At 44.5% G+C, this 24,538-nt stretch overlaps 1 protein-coding gene across 4 annotated transcripts; it reads right to left on the bottom strand.

Moving 5' to 3' along the window:
• Nucleotides 1-711: 711 nt before the first annotated feature.
• Nucleotides 712-23,835, bottom strand: n4bp3 (NEDD4 binding protein 3). 4 transcript variants are annotated; one of them, XM_070962040.1, is made up of 10 exons: nt 23,598-23,835; nt 5,954-6,234; nt 5,652-5,823; nt 4,675-4,887; nt 4,307-4,428; nt 3,968-4,163; nt 3,774-3,866; nt 3,421-3,672; nt 2,993-3,251; nt 712-2,432 (listed from the first exon to the last, which is right to left on the bottom strand). In XM_070962040.1, exons 2-10 carry the CDS (start codon nt 6,199-6,201, stop codon nt 2,047-2,049), a joined length of 1,941 nt encoding a protein of 646 aa, XP_070818141.1. In that variant the 5' UTR covers nt 6,202-6,234; nt 23,598-23,835; the 3' UTR covers nt 712-2,046. The 4 variants fall into 4 exon arrangements, with proteins under 4 accessions (XP_070818141.1, XP_070818144.1, XP_070818142.1 ...); XM_070962043.1 differs by having other exon boundaries at nt 5,954-6,131; nt 23,598-23,797; XM_070962041.1 differs by lacking the exon at nt 23,598-23,835 and adding an exon at nt 16,743-16,837.
• Between the last annotated feature and the right edge of the window lie 703 nt (nt 23,836-24,538).

Raw genomic sequence — 24,538 nt, 5'->3', positions numbered from 1 at the left:
GAGTCAGCCACAGCTCATGACTAGATTGCGACCCTGCCTGAAAAATATGGACTTCCATGTGCTGTCTCTCACCTTCAACACTATTTTATATATATATTTCACTTGCGCATACCCATAATCATAACACATGGATTAAAAAAAAAAACAAGTCTTCATCCCTGCCAAGATATCCTTGGCACTCTGCTCTGGTTTGTACATTTGATGGTTTCCATTAGAAGTATTATTGTCCTGAGCAAACAGGGATTCTCCCATGTTTCCATCTCAGCTGACCTCCCACCTCTCTGCCGTCTGTGCTGCAGGAGACGGTATGTGAGGACTGGCTGGGGTAGAGCAGGGAGGGCCTTAGGGAGAGGTTGAGATAAGGATTGAAGGCTAAACCTCTAAAAGCCACATTAGTCCCCAAAGCCTCCACCACTCTGTTCATTCTGTCATAAAGCTCCTGTCCTTGGGTTTTATTGGCACGCTCTGCAGAGATTTTAAGCCAACTCAGAGCAGGCAGGCGTCTGAGCTGTCGGGTGAATGCCATCAGTTACACCTCGAACGTTTTGCCAAGTGATTTCTGGTGAGTTTAATTCAGATGACAGTAGAGAAAAGCCTATTACAAAGCATTCTGCAGCCTTGACACCAGATGATGCCATTGGGGCAAACACCAACTGACCAGCTTTACACCACTTCATAAATGTTTATTATGAATAATCCAAAACAAACACATATTTATACTGTACAGTTATAATTCCAGTAAATAGACAAGAGTCACAGTATGCTGAAGGGTCGATTGAGAGCTGGCTTTTGAATGTTCATATATTAATCATAAACAATACAGGAGGACAACTTCACCTACGTCATGCATTTGATGTTATTGGCTGGGTGTGTGCGACAAATCGCACCAATAAGCAGGGCAGTCATGTTCAACATCTTGATCTATTGATCGCTTTCATTGCAATCAAAAGGAGTGGAAATACGCCCATTTAAGACAACAGTGTGCTTGGAATACATGGACAAAAAGGCCAGTCAAGTCAAAATTACATTATGTACAAAATATATAGATCTCACCTGACAGGAGCTGGAAACTAAATGAGAAGAAAGTCCAACATTTCCAGTTTCTTAAGTAGCGTACACAGTTTCCTTGATGGCGAAGAATTAGCATTAGTTCCTTGGCACCAGATAGCTTTAATCCTCGATGCTTAACCCAGAGATGCAGCTTTCCTCCCAGAGCCCTGGTGGGCCCTGAATCCCCAGAACCCTCTGCACAGGTGCTCAGATGTTCCTGGGCCACACTAAATCCCTTTGAATCCTTTGGTTTAAGTCATGACTATAAAGCAGTCCAAACCAAAAGGTAACTACCAAATGAACACAAAATAGTCAGCGTATCAATTACCTAAATTACAGGTTTGTAAATGGAAAAAGTCTTAAGCAGGACAGTCCAGGTGCTTGGCTGTACTTTCACAGAACTGACGCTACTCTTCCTCCAAGGAGAGATGAGGCACAGACAGACAGTATTTCTGTGCTGTTACCCTCAGTGTGCTAACGGGGGTGCATGAGCAGAGAGGGGGAACGAGCAGGAACATGTGGAAGCCCAGTTTCACCACGAAAAGAACAATAAATGAAAAGCTGCATGAAAAAAACAAAACAAAATTCTTCTCAGAGATAATTAGTTGAATGTTTGAGATAGTGAGTCAAGATTTGGACTTACTGTCTCTGTTTTTACTTAATATGACTTAGTGTACTGATCTGATCATCTGATCATGTTGATCTGATCATGTTGGGAAATCAAAAGTTGGACTTAGTATGAAATCATTTTAGGGAAGTCAACATTTGGACATATTTCAGATTATTCAAGTCAAAATGTATTTATTACTTATAATTAATTGCTTGGTGACTTGGGTCAAAATGTTTCTCTAGTGTCTTTTGTCTAAGTCCAAATTTTTGCTTAACTCATAATTTGAAATTAGTAAGTCTATTTTCTTTCCATTTTGTGGCCGGCGTGGGTTTCCGTAGAAACATTTCCACAGGGAGAAAACAGTTTGCATTGCAAAGAAGTCACATTCAAATTTCAGATGATTCAATCCTTTCTATCCACGGCAAACCAGAGGAAGGTCTGTCCTCTTGTTTTTCACCCGCTCTCTCACTCCTCAGCTCTGACACCTCTCTTTCCAATGTCCCATTTCTGCTTCCTCCTCCTCCTCCTCCTGCTCCTCCTCCTCGCTCTCTGCCTGCCCTCAGCTGGTGCAGCTCCCTCTCCAGTGCTTCATTGCGGTGGTACATCTCTAAGTAGCTGGCCTGCAGCTCCTTCTGGTAGCGGATGACCTTGTCCTTTTCTGTCTGCCATGTCTGCCTCTCTTCCTCGAAAGCCATGGCCTGGGCCTCGCTCTGGCGTCGCTCCAGCAGGAGCTCTGCACGCAGACGCTCCTCTGTGGAGCCCCCGCACCCTCCTGGAATGAAGAGGTTCACATGGCTTCAAATACAGTCCAGCAGAGCCGTAGGGGAAATATAATGAAAGACGTTGGCTGCTTTTAAACATGCAGAGAACTCTGCTCTGACCTGGTTAGTCAAATGACCTGATTTTAGGTCCAAGCATGTAAACATCATAACTTAAAATAACCCAGACACATTTCAGCTGTGTTGATAAGAAACCCACTCTCGATGCCTCACTTGCTGTGATGTCAAACAGACATCTGTGCCATATAATCATCCTGTTTCTTTGACTTTTTCCCCCTCAATTTTCCATGCACGTCAGCTTGGCATGCGCACGCTTGCTTTACACAGATTGCACAGATTTGAAACACTTGCTTTTGACAACAAGAATTTTATTTTTTCCTGTGTCTGAATGTCGAGCTACTCCGTTTTATGTAAAGTGCTTTCAGACTTTTGGTTAAGTGCTGTGTCAACAAATGGGGTTCTCTTATCTGTGCTTGTGGCGCCTCAGTAAGGTGTTTTCCTTTCAACCATCAAAGCATGTACACACAAGTGAGAGACAGATACATGAAACTACCTGTTGCCCCGGCTGAAGGACTCTCTTCAACTCCTTTTCCATCCTCATGTGTGGTCTGAGAGGGGCATCTGCGACGCTGGGTCCCCTGCAGGACCAGCTTCAGTGCATCTATCTGGCTCTCCCTGTGGCGCAGCTCTGTGCGAGTCTCCCTGAGCTGCGTCTTCAGCTGGAAGAGCTCACTCAGCTTCTGGGTCACCTCTGCCTGGGAGTCCCTCAGCTGCTGTTTCAACAAGGAGATCTCCCCTGACTTCTGGCAAACCTGAGAGACAGTAAAAAGGGACAATAAGGGCCTTGTTGTGATTGCTTTAACAGGACAAACAAATGAGGAGTTATCTCTTCAGTTATCTCCACTGTGCCCTGTAATTACTGCTTTTTAAGAGCGTCTCCTTGTCATAAAGTGTCCCTCCCCTGTCCTCCCAAGGCCTTACCTCCCACTGCGTCTCCTCCAGAGTTGGACTGGTTCGTTTTGCCATGGCTCCAGGCTCTTGGCTCCTTTCCTGCTTCAGGCTGTCGAGCTCCTCTTGCAGTCGGCTCTTCTCCTGCTGGGCCTTGAACAGCTGCAACTGCAGGCTGCGCTGGGACCTTTGGGCATGCTGGGAAACCTGACGCAGCTTGGCGGCATACAGGCGTTTGAGCTCTTCCACCTCCTTCTCCCACAGACGCTGTTTCCCTTCAAACACCTGCATGCGGAGAGCAGATGGGGGTCAATCAAATCTTCAAAAGAGAGGCAGATGGATGTAGAGACTGATGGTGCAGAACAGACAAATACAATGAGAGTCACCTGAGCGATGGCGCCCTCACTCTCATCCAGGTTTCTTTTCATCTGTTTCAGCTCATGTTCTTTCTCCACCAGGCGCTCCTCCAAATCCCGGACCTGGAAAAGACAACATGTCTGTAAATCATAGCGACCTGCTCATACTCCCATCCACCCAGCCATCCATCCTTCAATCCATCCTTCCTCCACCCAACACTCACCACCTCTTCAACAGACAGGGAGAGTGTCCATTCATAAGGAGGTGGAGCCTCCCCTCCATAAGGAGCCAGACGGCTTAGAGTTGCCATGCTCCGACATGCCATCTCCCCTATGGCACCGCCCCCTGACCCTGCAGCCTTCGGGCCCAGAGAGGTGCGGTCCAGGGAGCCGATGGTGTTGATGTGGCCCATAGATGCACTAAGGTACAAAAAGAAAGCACAAAGGTCATTAAATTCTCTTCCATCATCACTTCCCACACAGTCATTAAGTCTTAAATATCAATTATAGCAACATTTCTTTTGAATATAAAACAGAGCAGAGACAGTAATGCTGCAGCAGACCTGATGTGAGCGAGATGTGGGCGGAAGGGAGGTCGGTATGGCGGCAGGCTGCTCATGGAGTTATGGCCCGAGTCTGACAAGTTATCATCCTCCTGGCTCATCCCACGCACCGAGGAGGGGGCCTACAGTCATAATTACATAGTTATTCATCACTGTAACATTAATAGGCTGAGAAAAGATTTTAGTTTTAGTCACAAATAACAATGACAGATAATTGTTGTGCTTCTGTAAAGACTAGATGATGCATCCAAACCCCAATTCAGCTGTTGCCTGGCCCATAGCTCAACTTCCCATCAAGTTTAAGACTAAGAAAATGCTTCCAAGGCATTCTGATCAGGGCTTAACACTGTGATCATGTGTTAAGATACCTTGTTACCACTGGGTGTCAGTCCTCCATGACGGGATGGCGAGGAAGAGGAGGACGAGGTGGAGACAGCTTTAGGGACATGGGCATAGGCTCTGTGCAGTCCGTTGGAAAGGCCATGGTCCACATCCTCTGACTTGGAAGATGGGTAGAGGTTTTGCATGGAGCTGAAATTTTTGGGAGTGACTGGCTTGAAGGCAGAAGACCTAAAACGAGCCTGGAAGAAAAGAACCAAGGGTTGGTAAAGTTCAGGACGCTTTTAGAGGATGCAAACATAGTAGAAAGTGGCTGAGTGATGGCTAAATGGGAGAGAGAGAGAGAGAGACCCTACTCGCTGCAAAGGGGGCTGGGTTATGTGCCAATAAATCACAATGTTTCTATTAAATCAATACTGCTCCATCGTCTGTTTTCTTAACATTGATCAATTCAAGGAAAAAAAGGTGGGATTTGATTGCTGCAATAAATTCAGGACACAGCGAGTGGCAGATTCACAATCTGTGCAGGTGATCTGGAAGAGATTTACAGCTGATTTATGCTGGTAACAGGCCATGGGGGTGTTGCATCACGCTGATCAATTTAACACAGCCCCAGCGACCAGTCACTGGCTGCACATCATGTATAAAAACAACTCAGTGCTGTCGTCATACATCTGTGCCTGAATCAGTGACTGAGACCCAGTCCTCTCATACCTACTGCTATAAAGGATGCTTTAAAGTACTTTTACTTTGGTTACCTTTAAGTCTGAATGCTTGTGAGATTGCCTCTCTGTTTGGCTGCCATGTAATACCCAGACTTGAAAATGAGACTGAATAGCTTCCTATAACAAATGAAGACCTATTATGCTGAAACAATTTTAACAATCTAATGCAAATGATGCTCAAAAAAAGGTTCTTTGATAAAACGTAGGATTTAATCATCCAAACAGGAGAAAGAATTTTCTTGAATTGACCTTTTTGCAGCATATTAAACACCAATATTCACCTTTTCATACTTGCCCCCACTTGGCAGTGAGTTCTTTGTCAAATCTACTTCGGTGCCGTCTTTATGGTAGACCTTGGCGTATAAGTTGTCCTCCTCTCGGGAGCCTGCAGAGCCGAGGCCAGAGATAATGTCTTTCTTGCCGTCACTGCTTGGGTTCGCTTTAGGCTCTTTTCTGTTTGGAAGCAAAGCGTGTCAACTAAGGTCAAGTCCTGTCTCGCTTTATAGTACCCTGCAGACTGCCTGGCCTTCAAAAGTGCAACATGTGAAATGTTCTACGAAAGCTTCCTTATAGCAGCACTCACCTGGTGATGTTGAGGTAGTTGAGTAGCTCCCTTTGGGTGAAGCCTTTCTTCAGGAGGCCGTTGGTCTGTTTGGGTCTCACCTGGGGCACCGCACGGCTGCCTTTTGTCGGCGACACATCTGGCCTCTCCACCAGACTGCCTACACTTCCCATGCCGCAACGGGAGGAGAGGGGCGGGGCTGGGAAAGGGTTACGGAAGGTTTTGTTAGGGCCACGGGTCAGAGGAAGAGTCTGGACTGAGGCTGCCATTGGTTACAGGGCTCTGTGGGGGGGTGAGGTGCTCTGTGAAAAGGAAAAGTAGAAAATAAGCTGGGTGCCCAAAGGACGGTGAAGCAGGTTGATCTGTTGACATGGCAGCATTTGCTAATTAGAACTAAACACTAGCTAAAGCACAGGTAAGAGTGAGGGGCTCGTCAAAGTCAGTTGGATTTATCTTCTGCAATGTTTGAATCTATTTACATGTTATGTCACTAGATGTTACATGTTACAATCGATTTATATGTCGACATCTTGAAGTGGAAAAGTTTGCCCTGTTGTTGGCACCAGATGAAATCATCATATTCTGGAAACCATGAATATCCTTATCGATGCAGTCAATGGTGAAATGACATTTCACTAAAAACACAAAGTGTCAACCTCATGGTGGTGCGCAAAAAAATCTATGCTACAAAAAGTGAGGGGATCACCAAAGTCAGTGTGTTTCACCCTCTGGGGACCAAGAATGCTTTGTACAAAATATCATGGAAATCCATCTGATAGTTGATCAGATATTTTTGTCTGCACCAACAAATCAATAAATTATTAATAAAGCTAAAAAAAATCAACATCTGTGTCTTTCTTCCTTCACTGAAATAAACTCGACCTCTTGCCCCTTCACTACCCAGGGTGGATGTTGGTCTCTGGAGGACGAGCTCGGGCTAACAGACGTTTCATCAGCTGTGTTTCTCCATGCAGACAGCTTCCCACATCACAGCACACCACTCCACCACAGAACAGACACGCACAGACTGACCTCCATGAAAAGCTTTTATAGAGATCAATGAATGTAAAATTATGTCTTTGCAAAGAGAACAAATCCCAAACTAATCTGAAAATCTTTATTTCGTGATGCTGTTCTCATAACGCCAGTAAGAGACGCTCATGTTATCCTGTCCCGACAGCAAATCAAAAGGCTATGGGATCATGTGAGAGGTACTTTTTCATGAGGTAGGGCAGCATATGTCGCATCACAATCCTGTTACATAACTCTGATCCAACTATGTTTGTACAGCCGGGCTCATTTCCTTAAATAGAGTGAAAAAATCGGACAGAAGTGCTTTGGTAATAATACACATTATGGACAATTGAATCGTGTGCAGCAAAGCTTATTTTGTTTGCAAATTTCCTGTCTCCCACGAAAATCGTGTATCCAAATGTGCCTTCATAAGTCTAACATGGCCTGAATACATTTTCAATCGATATGATGGCTGTCTGCCTGAGATTAGGTTCCCTGTCAGTCACAGCAGGCAGGCATTTTCTACAGAAAAGAAACAATATGATGAACATTTTCTCTTGACTTTGACAAAACCAAACCAGTTGCCAAGTTACCCCAACCCCAACACAACCTAAGAGGCACTATTGTTTTGTCAAAGTGAGTTTGAGCCTCTTCAGCTCTGCACAGCTAATCTCTCTACAACCCCTCCACCACCATCGCTTGTCAAATAACCCACATATCCCCTCCCCTGCTGCTATTCAGACAACCTCATTAAGGCTCACTATTGATTTCACCCCTCTGACCCCCTCACTTCCCGTGCATAAACACCCCCTACAGCCATAAAACCTTCTTGAGATCATAAAACACACAAACACACCGCAGTCTGTCTGACTGTTAACAGGGGGCAAATTCTCCTTTTGGGCTCAGCCTGCATATGTGGCACTTATAGAACACAGAGTTTAAAGGGCCATTTTTGCTTGTTTTAGCCCACACACTACCAGTCTTGTATACTATTTTTCAAACCATACAGCAAACCTTAATTTTCCTAACTTGTAGGCAACAACTGGTTTGGATTTATTTCATTAGGAAAAAAACCCACAGAGAGGCTTAAAAGTTGCTTCAGATAGATAATCCATCACAAAGATCCATGTCAAACATCTGATATCGTCCTGTGGTAATGCATTCTCCTCCTACATGCATTCACAGACAACTAACATTTGACACAGGGCTGGCAAAAATCATGACTGTAAAGGCATGTTGTCACAAGATCCACCCACAAAGATCACCAGATAAGTAAACATGAAAGCATTACATTTCTTGCACTTGCTGTTGGCAAGTGACTCTAAAATTGGAGTGTCCTTAAACGCACCAAGAAGGTGAGCTTTCAAACCCATTCCTGCACTACTATGAAAGAACAACATAACTTTATGGAAAAATTTAAAAAAAATGGCCGCTAGGAGGGATCGATCGCCAATCTCAAGCAAGTTTCATGTCTCTGAAGGTTGTTTTTGTAAACAACAGTGAATGAACTGAATGAAGTGAGTGCCTGGAAGGTAGGAAACCAAGCTGCTTTTCAATATGCAACGTGCAAAAAACCCAGTATGGTGGTTGCTCTAGAAGGCTTTGGCAGGTGCATGGCTGCATGGGGGAGCGAACCTGGGCTCCTCCCAATTAATGTCTATGCTGTCCAGCCGCCTGATGGTCACTTCTCTGTCAACACACACTCATGACACACGCTACCTTAAAGCCATTTCTCTCACTTGCCGTCACACCGATGTATGAGCAGAGACACCAGCAGTGACACTCTGGCATCTCCTCTTGCTCCTAATACAATCCACATTTATCAAGTGCTTTGCACTGCTGGCCTCGACAGTTATAACAATTATGCAAATGGTTAAAATAGGCAGAGAGAGCTGTGCACAGGCAGCTCCAGCCCACTCCACTCAGGGCTCTCCGCCAGGCTGAGATCAAAGCAGCCCAAGCTGCTCATGTTTATATTCATGAGGTACTATTTCTCCCGGTGTAAAACTTTCCACTAAAGCATCCGGCTCTTAATAAGCCAACATAATACAGTCCGAACTGAGGCTGAGGAAGGAAACCAGATAATCAGCGATGATTAATATAATCAAATAAAATGTGACACTGTGAACTTGGTACTTCTCTGGTGCCGTCTGACCAGGAAGTCTTACTGTGTTCCGGGTCAGAGGAAGACATGATGGATATGAGTTAATGCAGGTCACACTGAGTGTGTATGAGTCTAACACCATATGAATAAATCATGAGTGCGCCAATCCTAATGGCCACTGGGTAAGGTCTGACACAGTATTTTTAGGTACGCCATTTTACTCAGTTTGTCTCTTGTATCTGCCAAAGACATGAGAGGCCAATCGATGCTTGCCGGGAAGCTGGGACTGAGGTGAGGGCGGGTGAGGCAAAGCAATTCCTTTTGGGCAGATAGGAGGGTAGAATTCCTTTTAGGCTGCAACCACAAATCTTGCAGGACTGATGAAATCTTGCATCCAGTTGTTTTCCATAATTGCCTTCTAGTTTATAGTCCCAAGTAAACCAGGAGACACAGCAAGATTTACAGCCCAGCCTTGACAAACCAAGGGGCCCTGAGATGCAACACACCTCCTTAAATCACACACACATGCACGCACACACACACACAGGGATCAAAGCAGTGCTTCCCACCAGCCTTGAACAGTTATGGTCTAATTGAAAAGCGCTCTGTTCTTGGTTTATGCTTCTTTCAATGATGAGCTCTTTCGAAAGCTGCTCATTCTGATCAAACATAAAAATGTTTAACACCAGTGTATCAAAGTGCCTCTCCATCCTCGTGATACTGTGCCTGCATACCTCCATCTGCTGCCCATGTTTCTGGTGGCTTCCTTGCAACAGTGTAACGCAGTAAACTAGAAAAAGTAAAAATAGTACATGAATGAACAATGAAAACCTCCCACAGATGTACTGATTATATCTGGTCAGCACACCTTGTCAGCCTGCTGAATGTAGCTGAGCATCAGTATAATTACCTTGTGGGACTGAATAGTCGATGTTGAAATAGGTGAAGGGTGATACTGAAAACTACAATTCCAAAACTGAAGGTATCAGTCTTAAATATTGTGGTATACAATTGCTTTAGGTACATTAAACCTGGGAATCTGCATGTCTCCATCCAGTATGCATCACAGGTCAGGATATAAAATCACATGATTTTTGTCAGTATGGTACAGTGCTGCTGATCTGGAGCCGCGCATACTAAAGAGGAAAGATGTGAGGGAGCATGCTGCTGAGACGTGTGGATCTCTAAAGGCTTGCAGTGAGGCTTTACAGTGAAGGTCCTGGCTTGAGTTTTCTAAGGATGATATCCTAACTCATCTGGAAAACCATACAACTGCCACTTCACTACAATCACAAAGAAAACAAAAGCATGGCGCCTTCAGGAGGAGGGTTTCAAGGGCACTGTCTCCTAAAATATTGTAATCAGGTGTCCTGTGGGGAAAGCAAAGCTCTCAAAGGAATGTTTGAGCGTGAAGAGGGGACATTTCAAACCCTCAAGAGACCCAGGTCAGCGCTGGGACTGAGACAGAGGAGAGAGGGACGGGGAAGCCAAATTCCAAAGATGCTTTGCAGAACACAAGCTCAGGCTCGTCAGTTTTTGATGCACAAAGCGCTCACTCCCACGACGCTCACTCACACTTGTGTGCTCGCGGGTCACTCAACACAGTCCCCCCAAAAAAGCATACGCAAGCTCCAGATCCTCTGCCCTCTTCCCTCGGCGCTCTCTCTCCCCTGCTCCATGATCAAAGTTTGTTTACGTTTGTGGGGTAACTTTGCAGGTTACATCTAAGACACCCACACAGCACACACTCTATTGCATTATATAAGCTCCATCAAAGCTATCAAGCCCTATCGCTAGTTTTCACAGCTGTTAGTTGTGTAAAACACTATAGAGCGATTACCAAATCAGCCACCCGCCTTATTTTATCTATTTTAGAGAGAACTGCAGTGTTATATTTAACTCCTACTCTGACAGCCTGATAGCCTTCCTTATGGGACACCATCTGTCAACAAGCAAAGCCAACACAGGATGTTATGGTGCTTTATTGCAGTGTCAGATGTTTGACTTATCGTGCGAGGACAAACGGCTCTTCCACACTGAACAGCCAAAAACAGGTTAATTATGCAGAAGAATAGTATGACAAAAAAGAAAGCCAGGCTAGTGCATCCGTTGTCCTGTACTTTGACAAACATTTGAGCTAAACGCTAATGTCAGCATGCAAACATGCTCACAAAGCTAATGCTAAAATGCTGATGTTTGTCAGGTAATGTTTGCCATGTTTGTTAATTAGCACATATGGTCAGCTGTGAATGATGAGGATGTCATTCATTTTGCAGAAATCTATTCATAAACCAAAGAACTGCACAAAATGCACTGCCATACCTAATGCTAGTGTTGCTAGTGTTGTCAAATTTTTATATAGTTTTACATATCCAGAAACAGTGATTCATGTCTTATGTTTGCAGTAGGAAGTCGGACATTAGTGTTCTGGCAAACGCTCTTGTGCATTTTGCATTCTGTCTGTTAAATAAATGTACTGGGGGAAAATATAAAAGAAGAAAAAGCTATTACTGTACATGCCATCCACCTGCCCAATGATCCCTGACACCTGTGGCACAAGAAACCCCAGGAGTGACTTCTTATGGTCTGTAGGACCATTAAGAACAGAAAAGCTTCAAAACAACAACCAAACCTCTTCAACATCTGGGACAAAACAACAACAACAACAACAACAACAACAAGGATCTCATCATTTATCTCAAGTAACAATGGATATTCTGTTTGTTTCTATCACAGAGTGCCCAACATTGAATTCATGTAAAATCAAATGTGACTTTCATCTGATATTATTGTGTTTTGACTGTCTAAATCTGTCAGCAGCAGCAAGGCGAGCTGTGTCGGAGGCCCACGAGGAAGGAGCCACCCAACATGGGAAGCAACTCCACTCTCTGGCTGACTCTTACATGCTAGTGTGTAATGGGTGGGTGTGAAAGTGTCTCTGGCTGTTGGGCTCGACAGCAGAAGAGTGCTCAGCAGCAGCCTCTAATTGTTAGCAGGTTATTCATTATGGATGGCAGACAAATCCGGAGGACAGACCTCGTTTTTCTCCAGAGACCCTGAGGCCATTCAGAGCCAAGGCACTGAAAAGAAGAGACGGGGTTAGGGTCATGAAATGTTCCTTCTGTGCGTCTGAAGGCAGTTTGCTTCTCATGTTGTATTATAAATCTGGAAAAATCTGACAACACAGAAGCTTCGCACAGACATGGAAATTTGGTCAGATGTCTCAAGCTAAACTGCCTTGAGGTGATTCTTGTCCTCCGTTTTGTGAATGAGAGCACAGACAGAATTTCGCATGAAAGGTCGACTTTCATTTCATCACACTCGAGACAAGCAGCAGCCTCTCTGAAAAGTGGGACATAACTCACGGGCTCGGATGTGACCCGGTGTTCAGTCGCACACTGTCTTCATTGATGACGAACACTTGAGTCTTGACAGAGGTCAATAGGTCATATTTGGTCATGGCGGTAGATACAGAATGCTATTGAACACACAGACATTTTATTCTACCACTTCTGACAGGGGAGAAAACCCACGTTTAGGGACACTGGAACAGCTTGTATACTGTATTATACATAATACTGAACTCGTTACGATGAATAGAATATTAGTCCGGATGTTTTGCTGGCACTGTGTGGTGCACTATTATGTGTTTTGAATCAATTAAATGCTAGACAACAAATCTTTGATGGTTTTGGCATTTGAAAGGCTGAGGTATATATTGGAAGATAAATCCTTCTTCACCAAATGCTGCCATGCCTGCCATCCATCTCGTCAACATCTATAAATTACACTTTTTAAGCTGGCTGTCTCCAATTGGCTCTCCATGCAGAGTAGATGGATGAGACTTCAAAATCTGATCAGTAAATATTATCAAACCTTTTAAGAAAAGAAAGACATCCTTTATTAGTCACGCCACGCAGTACATGCACACACACACACACACACACACACACACACACACACACACACACACACACACACACACACACACACACACACACACACACACACACACACACACACACACACACACACACACACACGCCATGCTTGGCGAAATTCTTCTCCGCTTTTGACCCATCCTTGGTCAGTCCTTCCTCCGCGGCAGACCAGGAGCGGTGGGCTGCGAATGATTTCCACAGCAGCTTCCACAATTAGCCATCCAGTACAGAAAACCTTGACACTTAGGACAATTTGGGAAAAAATGGCTACCTTAGAGGGTCTGTGGTTACAGCAGGTTTAGGTTTCATGAGCCATACAACTCTGTTTAGAAGTCTCAAAGTCCTGATCCTGACTGCCTGACTCTGACCTGGACTCACTCTGCTAAATCAGCTGTCAAGACCTCCTCTGAGGTGGACCAGCTGAGGCCAGATTCTTCTCTTTGCATCTGTTAGCCTACTGATGGAGGTCTGCACAGCGTGCCTTGGCCTTTACTGCCTCTGCTGACTTTACAGTATTGTATTTCTGCACAGAATTCAATTACTGGCTCTGACTACAGTAGCAATGTTGGGGTTATCTAGGGTGACTGGTTGCACTGGTGTTTCATGGAACCTTATTGATCTGGATCTGACTGATGTTACATAAGGCTGCCTCATTGTGAGAAGATGGCAACCCAGGGAGTGTGTTCACAGGGCAACCTCTTCCCTCCAAATGTATTTTTAGTGTTATTTATGCAGAAACTTATTCAACAACAACCCTGTTCTGGTTCTCTTCCAATTGTACAAAGAGTCTGTATTGTTAAAATATCAAAGAGTCTTCAATTTGGGGTGTGATTACATAATCCCTAATGTTGTTGAGATGAATGTGTTGATGCCTCTGTTGGGTTAGAAGTCCAGCCTCTAATCTATCAATCACCCTGAGTGGTGAAAACAACATGCTAATGATCTAATACTAGAGCTAAAACTCAAAAAGGCAAAAATCATTTAAAACACTGTGTGCCTTCACTAAAAATAGACTTTCTAATTTCATATGTACCAAGCAACAACTGCATGTCTTACAACTCTCCATTTATCCCACCATCACGACTGACTCCTGCATTAGTAATCTGGCTAATTTTTTAAAGAACTCTGTAAAAGGGGTCTTAAATATGTACTTTATGGCTACATGCATGATATTCTGCTAAAACACTGAGGCTTAAGCTGCATGTTCCAGATAAAAGTCAGCACCCTCACCAGCTAATGATCCATGTGGAAGACATGGACATTGTTCTTGTGCTGCACTTCTAACACAACCCCGTCTGCCTGCCTGCCTCACTTTTTCCTATGTTCAAACAGCATGTTTCACTTTTAATGCATCAACAGAACAGGCATCTGGTGCTGTCACAGCTAACGTTACAGAGCTGCTGACAGAGCTCCTAATGGACTCTGAACAATTGAATCCTTCGGAAAAAGAGAATTACTGTATTTCTCTGGGTCTTGACACAAACAATACACAAAGACATGAAAAAGAGTAACACCCTATATGGGACATTCACCATATTTAAGGTGATGGAGACCAAGTAGGGATGGTGCATCTTCACACTGATGGTGCCGTTCTGACCAATCTTGGTAGAATGACACATTATGGCACCACGTTATGCGTCTTATTTTCGTACGTCTGGATGATCATTTTGGCCTGGCATGATGAGACTGCTGTAATTAAAAACCAACATGTTCGAGGATGGTACAGTGATGAGATGATTCCTCCAGATTCCTGGTCTCCCCCTGATGTGATCAAGGAAGTCCACAACTGTAAATACAGCGCTGTGCAGGCATACTTCCTCACCTAACATCATTGGAATTTGTGAGAAAGCAAATAACAGAATGACATGCTATTTATTTCACCTAATCTTGAATCCAGTTCAAGTTCTCTGTTTAGTTTCTGTTCACCTTGGTCACCAGCAAAGCCTGCGCAGTGTTTGCCAACTGCTGCTATCAGCTTGTGAGCAGAAGTTCAGAGTGAAGAATGCAAAGGGAGAGAGCGGCGTGAGGAAAGAAACTCACATTCCTTACATTTCTCATGAGCAAATAATTAATGTGCCTTCACATGGACCATACAGCATTGATATGGGTGATGTAGAGGGCCTCTGTGTCTCTGCTGTAGTGTTGTAGATTTTATATATATATATAAAACAACCTAAACAACAGCTTCTATTATCCACAGCACCTTAGTTCCCATGAGAGCTTTGTTGGTAATATTAGACATTTAATGAATGATAATTAGACCACATAATCAGAGCTAGGGAGCCAATTTAGTGCTAAATTGAGCTGATACAGACAAAAGCATGTGAGCTAGCTTCTTATTAAATTCATTACGGTGAGGATAGAGGGGACATTAGTGGAGACTCTCCCTCTCTTTCCTCTCTGTGGCTTCATTGTTTCCTGGAGCGGTTCATGTAGGAGTCACCGCTCTGTGATTACAGCGATAGAAATCGAGTGGTTCCTGCATCGACCCACACCTGAACCACTTCCACTCAAACGCTGCAGCGAATGTGCGGGCATCCATCCGCACACCGTCATTGTTAGACCACACACTCAGCACAAAAACAATGCGTGGACTGCGGCTGAAAATTGATTGGGATTCACAGGAACAAGCCGACATGGGCTGACCCACAGTACGACTGCTTTAGATGTTAATACTTTCCAAATTATGCGGAGATAAAAAGCTTTCCTGATCACATCCCAGCAACTTTTTCTTTGATCTCTTCTGCACCGTAACACCAGCCGTGCAGGCTGCGTGTCCAGTAGTAAACACAGATGCTGATGTATGCTGATGTCCACTCAGAGGATCAGCACTTTTTCCTCCTGCGGTGTTTCTCTGTAAATAAAGCGAGTGTTTGTTGTTTGTTGGTGCTGACAAGCAGCACAGTGGGAACTGCTAAAACTCAGCTTGTTCAGCCAACTCGGATCACAACTTTACCGTCCACAGTTAACAATGACAACAAGGAAGAACAGTGAAACAGGGGAATTTGTGACATTTGGCCTCAAGCTCTACAATTGGAACAACAAAGTCAGTCCAATGAAATCTTGTTACTTAGCTTGGGTACAACACTAAGCCATGAATAGTCCTCAAGGGGAATTCCAGCAACACAAATAGATCATCCAAAAAAAAAAGAAGAAGAAGAATGCACATAATGGAAAGAGGGTTTATCGAAGAAATCAAGATCCACAGCTCAGCGGAGCAGATAATCCTACCGTGTACGCATTGTTCTTTAAGCAGCATGTGGCTCCATTTTGGGACATTCAATAATTAATTAGCATATTTGTTCGGTGCTGGGAGTGAATGTGGAGGCTGCTGCTCAGTGTGACGTCATTTGCCCAGGAGAAAAGATTTACTTGAAAAGTTAGCTAATTCCAATTCAGCTTCACTGCAAACAAGCACGCCTGAGTAATTAACTATCAGCCCGCCTCCCTCTTCTCTCTGCAGCTTAAGCTGTTCTGTTGACAATGCAGCCTTAAATCACAGCGAGTTCAGAGCACGCTGAGCTTGCCGGCATATAAACAGGCTCAGGAATGTATTAAAGATACATGTACAGGTTAGGTGAGTTCTTGCTTTGATCTGAAGCCCAGTATCACACAGTAGATTGTGGTGTTCAGGTATTTGTAGTATCCTAACACTGACTTTCCAATCAAATAAAGAAAAGGATTATTTTATGACATGAGGCTGACAGAGATAAAAAGATAGAAAAAGGGGAAAAAGAAGTGGTTTGTTTACCTGTTTGTCCACCTGAAACTTCACTTCTCCGCTCCTGATCCCATGCTCACCCTATTTCTCTCCCTCTGGCTCATGCTCGCGCTACTGATTATCACGCCACATGACTTCCTGTTTCTCAGTCTGTGATGGCAGTTGGGAGGTGTGGATGGGAGGGAGCTGCCTGGTCCCAATCACTGACCTGCAGGCCACGACAGGATCACTTTGCACTGATCTAAATAGATGACTAAGCTGACCTTAAGCCATGCGTGAGTGTGGTTTCAATACAGACAGCAGCATCACTGGAGGTTTACCCTTGTGCTTTGCAGAGGAAACTGGGAGAAAAGTTGACCTCTGCTGCAGTTATAAGTCAGTCTCGACTCCCCTGAAAGAGCCTGGTACTTTCCTGCTAACCCTACACCACTCACCTTTTTCCTCCTCTTCCCCGCCTCACCTGCTCCTCTCTTTGTGAGCTTTGAGCCCTCTCGGGGGCCAGTATGGTTAGACTTGTTCTCCCAGTTCCAGAAACAAAAGCCCCGCATGAACCAGCATTGAGACGGTCAATCCAGACCCTGCACTGACATATGAGAGCCAGCTTCACCAAACAAAAAACAACTATGCAGTGTGTCTTGTTTGCTCATGGATGATGAGACAATAATGAGGGATCAGACTTGAGTTAAAGGACAGACAGCAGTAACGCAAAGAAAGAAGGATGAGGGTAGGAAAGAAAAGAGAGCACAGATGAGGAACAAGTGGAAAATGAGAACATGTGGGGGCTGTCTCAGTGTGGACCGTCTGGACAATAGTCTGAGTGTAAGTCTTCTTTCCTGAGGCTGGGTAACTGGATGGGTTCTACACCAGATCAAGTTACATAACTCAAACTGGAGACACTTGCATTTGAGGAGGGAGCAAAGAGAGGACATTGTTCTCTGCTCCTTCACCAGAAGAGAGCGACTCCTCTTCTCTCCTCGCCGTGTGCTGTGGGCTGCAGAGCTGAGGGGAGTGAAGGAGGTACCTGGACTTCTTAAAGCTGGCACCAATAGGTGGGCATGCAGGAATCCCAGCTAATAAAGCACCTTGCCAACCAGAGATGTAGAGATTGGCAAGCTATTAAAGGCATTCCAGAGAGAGAATGTGAGGGTTCGTGGTGGCCTTTGGCCTGCCCGGTGCAATTTGAAGAAAAATCAGTCAAAAAATGAAAGGAGGGGATAACTCCATCAAAGCAAGGCAGCCCAGTCTTACACTTCGGCAGGTGCCGCCGTACCCCTGTCATTACGTCTGGGCCCCACAGGCATATCCAGTCTCAGATTCCACAGATTCTCAGTTGTAAGTCTCCCAGCTGGCCGACAGAGCAGCTCCAACAAGAGAGCTCTGGGAACCTGGAGGAGTGGTGAAGGTGATGCGCGCGTGAATGGATATAAAAATGGCAGAAAGAGGAGGGAGGACAGGGTAGAGAGAGCAGAGGAATGTGGAGATCCATAGATGGAAACACAAGGCAGAAACAACAGAGAGGAACGAGTCGGGGCCTGCTATCAGATACTGTACCTGTTTGACCAGTCAACTAGACGAGACGACAACCTGGGCTAGACTCATTTCCTCTGCCTAAGCTCCTCTGGACAATAACAATACAGGAAGTTGGTATGGGAAGCATGATGAATGTCTGGCTCTTGTTAAATCACATGAGCTCCTTGCGTCTGTCAGTGTGGAATTTGCTCTTTTAGAGAAATATGGCATTTTGAATTCCTGTCAGCAAGCTGACATTTTATTTCACAGAGGTGGATTTCACAAAAAAGAAACAAAAATTAGTAATTAGAGAGCAGTTCCAGTCTTAAAGGAACAGTTTGACATTTTTATTTATTCATCTTGTCGAAAGTTGGAAGAAGACTCTGTCTGTATGGTAAATATAATGCTAGCATCAAAATCCAAGTGTTAAAAACAAACAAACAAATTCTTTTTCCGTTCTTTTTCTGCTACGTTTGGACACAGCTAGGTGAGCTGTTTTCCCCTGCTTCCAGTCTTTGTGTTAAACTAAGCTAAATGGTTGCTGGCTAGTGCATTCATACTTCACAAAGAAATAAAAGAGTGGTATCAATCTACTCATCTAAATCTCAGCAAGAAAGTGAATGCGTTCATTTTCGAACAAACAACAAACAAGCCCAATAGATGAGAATCACAGTGAGCCTTCACTGCTGTCGCAGCTAACAATGATCGAACGTAACCTTTAAATCCAGCGTATTGATTTTATGTAGAAGAACAGGATGTGACAGCGTACTGAAAAGCTGCTGGAGAGAAAAGAGCCACGGCTGCCTCGACGACTGCTACTTCCACACGCAGATATAAATAAACAACAATGCCCACTTGCAGAGGAGAGCTTCGACTCGTGGCCTTTTGTTCTGCAACGCTACAACTCTTCAGACTAAATAAAAGAGACATGGGCCAAGTGCTCTGCACACATTTCATCCCAGCACACACACAGGGTAACCGTTGCTGCTGATATCTGTAGAAGGCAGGTGTGTGCGGGGGCTCCTCACGGGAAGATAAGCCTGATCAATAAAAACATGAGGAAATGATAAGGCTGAGCTGAGGTGAACACACCACGGCTGACTCACGAGAGAAAAAAAACATTCGTTAACAAGACAATAGTCCCAGGATGAGAGTTAGCGGCTATTTCCTTCTGCCCTTCAGAGTTGGTGACATTTAGAGACAATGGTCACAGTATGGGGTCTATCCACCCTCACTCCCACACTCCCAGACCTTTCCCCTCTGAAGGTCAAGGGGTCCCACTTGTCCCATGAGGACAAAACTATTGTTCAGGTAGCAGGTCAAGCAACCACACAGCAATAACCCAGGAAACGCTGGGCACAGTAGACTTAACTGTGATTAAATATTGACTATATGATGAGTCTGGTTCATCTGGCAGCAGAAGAGATTTTGATTGACAGGAATAAGCATGTGGGCTACAAAGCTAGCTCTGCATTATGCCAAATCCACCCATGCATATTCACACTTACACTTATATACTGTCGCTTTCCGTGAGTTATTTTATTAAGTTTCCGAAAGCTGATTCTGTTCTCTGGCAGATGATGTGGCTATGTTTAAGATTAATCTAAAAATGAGGAAAGAGCTCTGACCTCTTTGTAGATGAGGAAGACAGAGAAAATGTACTTGTGTCAGCATCAGACATCCTATTTTGTTGCCACAGAAAAGCTTCCACCTGTGCTTTGATGCCTGCATGCCGTCATATATCATCAATCTGTGATGTTCGCATTCCAAGTGCTGCTTTGTGATCATAGTACCTTAGCAGACCTGGTTTTCCTGCCTTAACCTGCCTGATCTACTTCCTCTGAAGGCAGTGATACAGAACTTGGCAAAATCTGCATTTCACCTGCAGGTATTAAAAATGCACAATGTTTATGGGTGGATTATTCTTTAAAGCAATATTAGTGGGTTTTGTTGCCACATTCCTCATTGCTCTGGTTTGGTCTCCTCCAATGCCCGAGGAAAATATCTGGACCTTTTTCTGCTTAGTGCTCCATTACGTTCACTAACTAACCAACTGCTAACTGGGACACCTGGGCAGCTGGGAGCTTTTAGGGCTTTTCTGTTGAAAACACCGCCTGCCAAAACCAAAGCTGGGAAATTTGCTGATTTTAATACCAAAACAATGAGCTAAAATGTGCTCGAAAAGCTCCACAGAACTGAAGACAACTGCAGAGCTACAAGCATCTCTGTTCATGTTAGTCAGCTGAGCATTGATAAGATGAAAATATTGATGAGAGCAGCTCATGCAGTTTCTTTTCAATTAATGAGGTTGTAGTTTTATTATATTCCAGTTTTAAATCTGTCTGAATGCGCCAGGAATGGCACAATACTTTCAAAATCAATCTTCAGCCGTTAACACCTGCCACTTGGGGATAATGATTAACTTGGGTGTGTTCTCTGGCTTGGCACTTTGAAAGGAACTCAGTTCAGGCCTCTACGATCCGCAACTTGACCCAGCTGAATTTGTGTAAGAAATCAATGAGGCTAATTACATCTGAACTGCTGTCAAACTCACACAAGACTGTGAGACTGTGTGAGCTGGTTAGTTAATGGGATTGAACAACTGATCACCTAGTGCAGAATGACATGGGACATCCTGTATATTTCCCGGCAGTTACACACAGACGACCACTTCTTTTATTCTATTGACAATAAAGTCATGCAAACTATTACCCTTAACAGTGACAGATTTGAGCCTTAAATCCAACAGTGGCAGAATGCAGGCAGGCAGCCCTGCACACCTGGCCAAGTCCCACAGTGATTTTCTTAACCCGGCCAGGCTTTAATCGCAGCGACAGACAGCCCAGAGAGCGTATCAAACCAGCCACAGGTCGAGGGATAACCGAGGGGTGAAAGCTATAAGTGTAAGAGCGCGACACTTTCTCCTCAGAGAGATCAGGCTTGGCCTTGTCTATAAAGAGTCTATGAGATGAGTGAGGACAGGAGAGAGAGAGAGTAAAAGAATGAGCCCAAGATAAAGTGCAAACAATGAGAAAAGCTGAGGAGGGACAGAAACAGAGTTGAGGAGGGGAGACAGACTGAAGTCAGTGAGTGCAAGAAGGGCTGATTAGTGTTTGATTAGCTGACTGGCCTGAGGGGAAATCTCCATCTACCAACACAGTGCCATGATGACTGCACTCTCCCCGCTGCACCATCTGCTAGACTGTAGCATGCATGACTGACCTGCTAAGCATTTACATGCAACGTGAAAAAGCAGAAGAGCATAGTAATAGTTCGCAGTGGTGATCAGGATGTTGGGTTTACCGGGCTCAGCATTTAGTCGCACCGTTATTTAAGCTTTACATCAGGACTAACATTAGACTGTGGGAATACAGAGGTGTGGAGTTTAGTTAAAATGACTGTGTGATGGAAAGGAGTGTGTAGCTCCTCTCTCGCACCACTAAGCAAATGGTCAGCAGACATCTGACCGTTCAGCAGAATTAGCGTTTCATCAGCTGCCAGTGCCTTGAGGAGAAGCATGTACACACACACACACACACACACACACACACACACACACACACACACACACACACACACAGGGGAGTGTCAACCCCCTGGGAGCTCAAACAGCTGAACGAAGACATCACATCAGCTGTCTGGCTGATTCTGCAGAGAGAAGAGCAGCAAAGAGACAGACTGTGCTAATAGGTTGTCATCAAAAATCTCCCAATAAGATTCCAGCTATAACAGGTGGGCTTTGAGACACTGACAAAATCAATGTAATTGGCAAGTAAACAGCAAATATTTTAATGATGACTAATCTCTGAAATTCTCTAAAATGCTCAAAATGATGACATATGGCCATCACAAGCCGGCAGAGGTAAAAGCAGTGTCTTAAGATTGAGCATTTAGAGTGACAGACAGCCAAAAAGTCCAACCATATTCTTTCTACGGTGATTCGAGAAGCTGTAATCAGCACACATTGTTGTATTTGACACATAAATTACCTAAAAAAATCAACTGGTCATCAGAATGATCCACAATTAGTTTTCTGTGGCTCCACAGATCAACTGATCATAATCATTTAAAGAAAGTAAAACAGGCAACTCATTTTATTCTAACGCAGCCTTAAAGGGCCAGTAAACCTAAATCACAGAATCTGTCAGATAACAGCAGCGGTATGTTGCCATGCCGGTAGTTTGTGCCGTAGAGAAGTTCCAGACTCTGGTAACTCATAACATCTGCACAAAAAACCTCAAGTGCATGGAAACTGGGGTCAATGACAAAACATGATACAATTTAAGTGAACTGACCCTTTAAACTTTTCATCTACAATCAGTCCTGACCTCACACAGCTCGAGCTAACACTGCACTGTTTGCCTTGTTTTGGTGTTTTTGCAGTTGGTGATAACGGAGGGCTGATGGCAAAGCTTCACATCTCACCCCCGACTCTCAGTCACCTCTTTGTCATAAAGAAGTGGGCTGCTGGATGAGATGGAGAGATGCATTCTTGTGTGGTGACTTTAACCCCAAACAATACTTACGCTGTCAGAGTGACTGCCATGCAGTGATCAGTCATACAAACTCACATGACAGCACTAAATCACCCCACTGTCACCTCTTTGAATTCTCCTATAATCCATTCCTAAATTACAGCAACGGTTGCCAACGCAGTCTCTAACAACAGCTCACACATCTATTGTCTCTCCATTGTCAGACGCGCTCCTTCACTTGCGTCAGCACGCACCCATAACCTCCACACTAAAGGATTCTTCCTGCAACGCTCCATGAGTCCTCAGGTCAGAGGTCACCTGTGGCCTCTGGTCTCCACGACAACAGCCTGGCAGTCCCCAAGACTCTCCACCCACACGGACCCTCTCACACACAGACACAGCTTTTGTCCCCAAACTCCTGTGTATCAAAAGAGACCCTGGAGTGTGAGCTTCAACCCAAACATTTACAGCCGTGCAGGCCAGACGCTGCTCAATGCGCTGCAGTGGAAGTGCAGGAGACCACCAGAGCTGCAAAGTGACAGCAAAAAAAAAAAAAAAAAAAAAAGACCAAAAAATCTCTGCTCATCCTCTGGCCTCCTCCTTCTTCCCTCTCTCAGAGTGAAAGATCTCGCAAATGCCAGGACAACAGTGAAAACACATTGTAAGCATTAACCCTGATTAAGGGACTAAAACTGTGATCCAGCTGGCAGCAGCACCGTGCCATTGGTTCAATCTTCACAGTCCAGCACGTTTCCAAGCTTATTCATTCAGGTCTGCAGAAAGTTTTAAACATGTCACCATCATCCACCACAACAAACTACGCACTAATGCTGCCACACATTCCGGCTGCATGTGCAGGGGGGAGCGGATCACGAAAAGATTAGAAAACATTGGCGCTCACCATATTGTGCATGCAGGACATCTCTTGGACCAGCTCTGGTACCCTGCTGCAGTTTTTGTCCCTCGCTGGTTATATAATGAATCAAGCTGCGTTTACGTGGCTCCGCAGGATATTTTCCAGGACTTGGTGCGGAGCAGCAGACAGCGATCAGCCTGCTGGCGGCGTGTGGAGAGAGAGAGAGGAGCGCGCACTGCTGTCTCTTTTCCCTCTCCGAGGTTTGAACAGCGGAGAGCAGAGTGAAAGGAAACATGAGAGGCAGGGAGACATGTGCCTGTCCCCCGGTGGCTGGACTCACACAGTCCCAAGACGTGAAGGGGGACAGCGCCATCTAGCGAGCAGGCAAGCAGGTGCGCTGTATAAATAATTCAGAGGCTTTAGCAGACTGAACACCAGGTCTGATTACCAACAGCTGCTCCAAGGGCCCCAAACACCAGGATCGCCAAGAGTCCCGGGTTCAACACCATTATCGTATTTATGAGGCTGAAATTGTTATCTTTTTTTATTGTTTAGTCAAGAAATAGTGATATTGTGCACTACAATTTCCCAGAGTTCAGAGTTCAGTCTTACAGGGACCCAACAATACTCAAATTACAAAGATGAGAAAACTGAAGAAGTCACATTTGACATTTTTGCTTTAAGAATTAGGCTACGAATGATTATTTGATCTTTAGAATTGTGGCAGATTAATTTTCTGCCCATTCATTAATTGGCTAATTGTTTCAAATCAACATTTTTCGCTCAGATTTTTGGTTTTGTTTCTTTCAGCATTTCTCTATTAATGTAACTGGCAGAATTATGAGATACAAAATGTCGTAATTATGAGATGATGGTATTTATGCAAAATAACTAAAGACATTACAACTTAATGTTGATGATTATCAGCATCATCACTACTTGATATATCACAATATCCATCCATCCATTGTTTATACCGACTATCC

This window comes from Chaetodon trifascialis, chromosome 5 (genome assembly GCF_039877785.1).
Source record: "Chaetodon trifascialis isolate fChaTrf1 chromosome 5, fChaTrf1.hap1, whole genome shotgun sequence".
NCBI classification, from domain to species: domain Eukaryota; kingdom Metazoa; phylum Chordata; class Actinopteri; order Chaetodontiformes; family Chaetodontidae; genus Chaetodon; species Chaetodon trifascialis.
The sequence above is the reverse complement of the archived record's forward strand: the minus strand, read 5'-3'. Positions and strand labels throughout refer to the sequence as shown.

Excerpts from the sequence above, each read along its gene's own strand:
- n4bp3 (XM_070962040.1), bottom strand. The coding sequence starts at position 6,201 with ATGGCAGCCTCAGTCCAGACTCTTCCTCTGACCCGTGGCCCTAACAAA. Across the intron at positions 5,824-5,953 it reads AACTACCTCAACATCACCAG|AAAAGAGCCTAAAGCGAACC; the intron begins GTGAGTGCTGCT and ends GCTTCCAAACAG. Across the intron at positions 4,164-4,306 it reads CCACATCTCGCTCACATCAG|TGCATCTATGGGCCACATCA; the intron begins GTCTGCTGCAGC and ends TTTGTACCTTAG.